Below are 7,500 nucleotides of genomic sequence, written 5' to 3'. Positions count from 1 at the left end.
AGCTAATGCACACTGTAATAATTAACCACCAGCTTTGTTTAAAAAAAATAACTTTGTTGAAGCCAAAATAAATCCAGAAACAATTTACTGAGTCAACACTCGACAACTCCAATCTGTTTATGTGAAGACGATATTATCTCAGTATGAATCAGAAGAACTATGATCCAGTTGGTTGGATTTAATTAATATAAAGTTGTTCTGTTTATTCTGTTTCTCTTCTCTGTTAAAGGAGCAATATAAAACTCTGACACCTAGTGTTATAAATGGGTAGTGCAGTCCAAATCCAACACATTGTAGAGAGCTGTCTCCACCCGCCCCCTCTTCTCTAGAGTCCATGCTCACTCTGGTTGCCATGTGGTGGACACTGAAGCTTCAGTGTTTAGCCAGTTCTGCATCGGTCTTTGAACCTTTCTGCGTTCACCCCCTGCTTTGTTTGCAGAAATATATGTTCCGTCGTAACCAGCGTGTTTCCACTCATTCTCTCTCAGAGGGTTTCTAAGAGTTTGTGTGGATGTAAGGAGGTAGAGGGAGTCTCCACATTTGCTGCAGCTGCTGACTGTAAAACAATCACCGAGCGGTCAGACGCACACTGCAGGTCGTCTTCATGGTGGAGCGCGCTCACTTCAAAGCACCGCTCTGAATAGAAGACATGTGAGGAATTCCCTCAGACTGACAGCCAAAACATTCCTCGCATAGTCAGAGGAAAGTCTAAGGCCTGCAAATCTACGGCAACAGAAATGGGTCAGCCTGAGTGTCACCCAGAAAACTAACTGCACATACGTCTGTGCTGAGAGAATATTTACAGTTTCCTGCTTTCCATCTCATCTCAGGTCTAGAGCTGAAGTTTCACATTCATCAGACTTGGTTTATCTGCTGGAAACTTTGACTATTCCTGACTTTTTATTCAGTTCAGCTCTTCACCAAAACTCTTATATCAGCATGCATGAGCTGCATGTTTGACACGTTTATCTATTAGACTCCACAGTCAGCCAGACAAAACAAAAAGTCCCACAAATTCTACTAAAGGTCACATATTCTAGAAAATCCACTTCACCATGTTTCTCTAACTCTAATATGTGTCTCTAGTCTGTCTACAAACCCCCCAATGATGAGAAAAGTCCATCCTCTCCATCTTTTGTCTGCTCCACCTTTCAGAAAATGTGTGCTCAAACAGGCTGTTTGGAGATTTTCCCTTCATGACATCACAAAGGGCAGTAACCCCTCCCCCAGGTGGGTGACACTCCCACAGCTAGGTGTTTGTTCTGCCCTCTGAGTCTGTCTTCTCACCGTAAACAATAGGACATAGAGCGAGAAAGCCCGAGACACCCAAGACCTTCCAGAGAGGGGGCGTGGTCAGACACAGCTCATTTACATTTAAAGGTACAGACACAGAAACAGCCTGTTCTGAGCAGGGCTGAATTACAGGAGTTTACAGACATGATCAAACACAGGATCAAAGTGGATTAAGAACAAGAACTCAAAAACTAAGACGCTCTTGTTGGCGCCGCCATCTTTGTTTTGATACGTCAGTTGGTTGAGGCCACGCCTGTTCACGTAATCGACAACTGTCAGAAACTGGGGTAAGGCGTATACATGACACAGTATCCTGTTTTCTTTCAGACAAAAAAGCAGATTCAGAAAGCTTTCAGCCATTTTGGTTTTATGCAACAAACACTTCAAGAGCTCTCCTTCGTTAAAGTCTCTCCTTCGTTTCTAAACTCAGCCACATTTTACAGAAGCTGCTGTGATTGGCTGTCGATTTGCCCGACCTGAAAATGTCAGATGGAAATCTGTCCGACAGAACGAGAGGGACCAGAGACATCTGCTGGAGAAATCTCATTTCACTCCTCCTCTTGTCCAGACATTTTGTTCCTGCAGAAGTTTGTAGCCTGTGATGATTTCTCTTCATGTTTAAATCTGTACAGTCTATGAGCACAGATTGTTGTCCACCTTTAAGATATGACACAGACGAGGCAACAATATTCCAATCAAATCCCTCGTCAACAAACCCTGTAGCCGAGGGAGAAATCATTTCCTGCCTCCATTCAGCAGAATAAAAGTGATCACATGCCCCGCAGGCCACATCTCCACCAAACAAATGGTAACTTCAGGAATAAATAGTCGGCTGGTTCTGCTGCTCGGACGCTCAGAACTGACCAACAAAACGCTGATTGTCCGTGTGACAACAGAGCGGCCTGAGGGCGAGGATAATGAAAGGATTGTGCTGCACTGTTCTGGGCGTGGGCCGAGCGAGCCGGCTGGTATAATCTGGATTCTATATGAGACCTCCCACTCTGATCAGCGTCCTAATACGAGGATGGATTACATGACACACATGTCGGCAGAGGAAGCACGGAGAAACCTGTTAGGAAGTTTTCTATTTTCAGCACAGAGTCGCCCCCTTTCAGAGAATCTGAAGTCCTATCAGGGTTTCACAAGAGCAGCAATCTAAACTTAGATATCATTCGAGTAAATGAAATGATATTGATATATTTTAATACTACAGCATCTAAAAGGGAAGTCATTGTCCCCCATTAACTGGGCTTCATACTGAACTGATCAGAAATCAAGTCTATCCTGTGTAAATGTGTCTCTGAGTCATGACTGTCTACAATGAGTGAGAAGCTCGAGTCCTGCTGGCTGTGTTGTTGTTTTATCCGTGTTTACATGGACGGGACAGCCGGCTCCTCCCCTTGTGTATAAAAGCTGTTTCAGTCAAGGACTAGAGAGAAGAAGAACATACTCACTGATTATTTGGATGTTAGTAAGAGTTTTTAGGGAACTGTCATTCTGTGTCAGTTTACATGCAATGTGAAGCTACGAGCTAACTTAAGAGCGCTAACATTAGCATGCTAACACAACAATGCAGGACATAGGTGATCGCAGCTCGAGTAAAGGACAACTGTTTTCACCGCTTGCTCTTAATGGTGCTTGATGGTGTGTTCTAATTCATAACTCCTTTGTGTGAACGCGAGTGGAGAGGGGTTGGAGGTGTGTCTCTGGAGGAGAGCGCAGGCTTCAGGATGGAGGAGGTGTGGCCAAACAGCAGTTTGTTTTGGTCTTGTTTGTGTCATGGGCTGAGTTTATTTCATCCCTTAAAATCAAGACCCTCAAGTGGAGCATACAGCAGTTTGATTCACACACAGATTTTAGGATGGACGACTTGTCAGCCAACGTTATCGCTCATTGTAAAGCGGAAACATTTGGAGAAAGCTGCTTGAAGAATAAACTGGATTTTAAAACATCCAAGAGATAAATAATAATCCAACTTCGGTACAAAGACATGATTTTTCAAACTTTTGAGATGCTTGAAACAGTCTACATGTTGTGTTTATGTTGTTGGAATGGAAAAAGAAAAACAGACTTCTGAAGTGAACTTCTTGTAATGAAGTAAATAAACCTGCACAGCTCCATGCTGTCACAATCAGAATCATTGCTGCACGAAATTAGATTACAAAATGTCTCAAAAAGATCTGTGGGTTGTGTTTTAAAAAGTATTCCACTCTTCCTGACTTTCCTTTATTCTTTACATTTGTATATATATTTCTCCTTTAATAAATAAAACTTTCATTAAAATCAGTTTGTTGAGTTTGACTCGTCCTCCGTTTTGTTGCAGCTCTGGATGCTTCCCTGATGTTTGTCACGTTGCCGCGCTCTCTCTCTCTCTGTCCTCGAGGAATCTTTTAATAAAGACGAGTTTAATAACGGAGCCGTAGGCGGCATCCGTACAAATCACAGCTTCGTGTCGTCGTGGGTGTTTTCAGCCGGCCGTGCCCCTCTCATCGTCACTCTTCGTGTTTCTGTTTCCCCCTCAGAGGACCAGACAAAGACTCGGCCCCAGCGTGAAACCCCCTCTGCTGTCAGACTCTCTCCCCCTGCAGGGTTTCCCTCCTCTCCGGCTCCCCTTCAACCCCCAACATGTTCAGCTAAATGTCTGCCTCCTCACATCACACTCAACTCATCTTCAGGTCTCCCCCTCTCCCCTTCCTCCTGCTCCTCCTGCTTCTCCTCCTCCGCCCTCCCGCTCCGTGATAAACGCCGCTGTCTGCAGCAGGACGGAGATCAAAGCGTGCCCTGATTTACAGGAAGTCTTCAGTGTCCCACAGTCGTCTCTGACGGGACCTGCAGACCCTCACGCACAGCGGGACGTCCCGCCCGGCTGCTTCGCTAACAGAAGAGCTGTCTGTCTGTCTGAGCGGCTAATTGGTCCGCTAACTTCACATTTATCCTTCAAAACTCCTGACAGCAACACAACACATGTTACTACCCCGATGAATTAAAGTCAAGTTGTACTTTCAAACCCTCCTGGACCTGGATACCTATGTATGTTCTCTGGTTTGAAGGTTTCCTCCACCTCTTTGATGGAAGCCTAGATGTTCTGTTTCAAAACGAGTCAGTGTTCTCGTCAAATTTAAAAAGGAGGATTTATATCCAGGAGCTGCCAGTGAGAAGTTTTAAAGGGGACATATGATGAAAAGTCCACTTGTACAGTGTTTTTTGAACATATATTTGGGTAACCTGAGTGTCTACTGAAAAATGCTCAGTTTCAAATATGCTCTCCTTGTGATGTCACAGTGGGATTCTGGTAAATTCCCCTCCCCTCCCCTGGTATCTCCACCCATGGACTCCATCCCATGCTTATAGCAAAAGTTTTGCGCAGGTCCGCCATTTTTATTCTCTCTAGTGAAGGAGAGATGTCTACCAGGAAAACTCGGGGGGGCTCATTGCATTTAAAGAGACACACACACCAAAACGGAGCGTTCTGAGAGAGCTGGTTCATACAGGGTCACAAACCTCCTCTGGTGCTTGATTCATGTTATATTTTGACCAAAGCACTTCACAGATGTTTCATTTAGACCACAAGGGGACTGTTTGAAAAGGTGGAGAAGGGGGATGATATGTCCCCTTTAAAGAGAGGAAATTACACAAACTGTACGATAGATGAATGAACTGCTTCCTCTGAGGCTTCTTCTTAACTTGAACGTTTCTTTAATCACCTGATGCTGAGTCTGTTTCTGCATCCTGCAGCTGATCCTACCTCTGACTAAACATGTCCTCCGTGGCGCTGAGAGGCGTCACATTAATGATCGGACTAAACGGAGGAAGGAGCCCAGAGAGACGTCGTGTGCAGCTTCCTCATCTCCACGGAGGGAGAGACCCGTCTGCTCCAAGAGGTGACGCGAGTTTTCTTCTTGTTTGGTTTGAATGTTGATTCACGTCTTCCAGAGAGTCAGGCGTGTGTGTGTGTGTGTGTGTGTGTGTGTGTGTTTGAGAGATACAGGAAGGGAGGGGGGGGTTTTGTCTTTGGAGGACTGTCACTCACCCTTCCTCCTGGCCGGCGAGCGGGATCTGCGAGAGTTTGGCGAGGTTCTTGGCGTACTCTTCTTCTATCTTTATCCTGAGAGGGTGGGGGGGGGGGGGGGGGGGGGGGGGCACAGTTTGATTACAACACAACGTTTACACAACCCGACTGTTTCCATGATCACTTCCTGTTTTGAGCAACACACTCATGAACTAAAAAAGGGGAAACGGTTTGTTGAATGATGACTGTGTGGTTGCCACGGTAACAGGAGCGGGCGGATTACCTTTCTCGTACGAACTCGGCCATCTCCTTCTGCATCTGTTTCCCCTTCAGCTGTTTCTGCAGCAGCACCTCGAAGCCGCTGATGGAGCCGTTTGCCTGAGCGTCCTTCTTATCCGCCTGCGAGACAAACACGACGAGCACACGAGAAGCACACACGTCAAACAACACACACCACACACACGGCAAACAACAAACACGACACCGTCACATGAACCTTTAAATCATCGCTCGTGTTCTCTTGATGCTTCAGTGAAACCAAAACTCCACCCAACAAAGAAATGTATTTTTTAAGATGTTTTTTCTCCCATTTTAATCTTTAATGGAGCGGACAGCTGACGAGACACAGTGTTGGGAGGAGAGAGAAAGGTTGCCGAGGTCGGATTCAAACCCACGGCTGCTGCGGCGAGGACTGTGGCCTCCGTACATGGGGCGCACGGCGTCACCGCTGAGTTATACGGCGCCCCACAAACAAGGACTGAAACGTTTACTGCTGTTTTTCTTCACCTTTCCGCACAGCAGCACCTTCATCTTTGACCCCTCATGTCTGAATTTAAGAGACCGTTTGTGCATCTATCTCAGCCTCTGGACTTTTTTTGTGTCTCTTAAACCCGGTGGAGTTTCTGAGCGGTTACCTCCTCTGCACGTTTTCTAAACTTCCTCCACTACAGACTCACTCAAGTGTAACTGTTTTGCCGCCCTGTGTAGGCGTAGTCTCACACCGCCTCACATATCTGTAGCTGATGAAGCCGATAAATTCTCTGTTAGTCATTTGACTCAAAAGTTCAAAGTTAGCGATGGTCGGTGACCCCGTGGAGCATTTAGCGAAACATCCTCCTTCAATAGTTCTTACAGATAGAACAGCTCCAAGAGAGTGAAAGTCTCTGGTCGCTGCTCACACACACACACACATACACACACACACACACCTGGTAGAGATTACACAGCAGGGTGTCAGATGTCCAAACAGAGCAGCCGAGCGAGGCGGCCCGCTCACATGTCTGTGTTATCTGTTGGATTTGATTAAAACTGCTGCTGATTCTCAGCGTGCCGCTCCGTCAGCTTGAGATAAATATGGAGTCGTGTTTTAGGATGAAACGGAGCTGCTGTTGTTTCTGAGCACATGGCCTCTCTGTGATGTCATCCAGAGAAACATCCAGAGAAAGAGTCTCTTTGCATTCTTCTCATTCAGGAGTTTCCTGCTCTGGATCCTTCCCTCCTCATCCGCTCTCCGGTTTCTGTCTCCCTCTCGGTGAAAAACTAGAAGCTTAGTTTTTCAGCATAAAACCTTCAGGCCTGCTTGAGAAGTTGCTCTTGCTCCGTGTTTCCTCCGTCTTTGGAGGCGTCGTGCAGCATGAATTTAGTTTACTGTTTTATAGATGCACTGTATATTTCTTTTTTATATCTGAGAGGTGATAAACGTCTTTACGAGCGCTGGTTCCCTGGAATATTACCTCCTCTTATTAAGACCATAAATTATGTGTGTGTGTGTGTGTGTGTGTGTGTGTGTGTGTGTGTGTGTGTGTGTGTGTGTGTGTGTGTGTGTGTGTGGAGGTCACAAAGACACACTCTTAGAGCTGTGGATGGAGTCAGGAGTGTCCCTGCAGGATATGAAAGAACTCTGCAGTAAGTGTCACCACCTGATGTTGTCATTTTAAATAAACATATATCGAATCGTGCGAACAAGCTCAACATCGTCTTGATCCTCACTGCTCTCTTTTCTCTCAGACTTTAAACTGAGGAAAACTTCATCTAGTGGAGCAAACAATCGGCCTGGACTCATTCTGATTGGTCAAATGTTCACATGCTCAGCTTTACTGCGTGATGCTGGAACAAAACATGTTTGTTTTTCTTACTCGTGTTTTATTGCTCTCTCTCTCTCTCTGTCTCTCTCTGTGTGTGTGTCTCTCTCTCTCTCT

At 45.7% G+C, this 7,500-nt stretch overlaps 1 protein-coding gene across 2 annotated transcripts in view; it reads right to left on the bottom strand.

The window, feature by feature from the left end:
• The window catches only part of gas7b (growth arrest-specific 7b), a 56,070-nt gene that overhangs the window by 12,772 nt on the left and 35,798 nt on the right, over positions 1-7,500 (bottom strand). For both annotated transcript variants that reach the window (XM_061027589.1, XM_061027590.1), the window contains exons 7-8: positions 5,586-5,701; positions 5,324-5,398 (exon numbers count right to left, since the gene is read on the bottom strand). In XM_061027589.1, the coding sequence (XP_060883572.1) occupies positions 5,324-5,398; positions 5,586-5,701 (191 nt within the window). The remainder of the gene's footprint in view (positions 1-5,323; positions 5,399-5,585; positions 5,702-7,500) is intronic.

Source organism: Labrus mixtus, chromosome 21, assembly GCF_963584025.1.
Source record: "Labrus mixtus chromosome 21, fLabMix1.1, whole genome shotgun sequence".
Classification (NCBI taxonomy): Eukaryota; Metazoa; Chordata; class Actinopteri; order Labriformes; family Labridae; genus Labrus; species Labrus mixtus.
The sequence above is the reverse complement of the archived record's forward strand: the minus strand, read 5'-3'. Positions and strand labels throughout refer to the sequence as shown.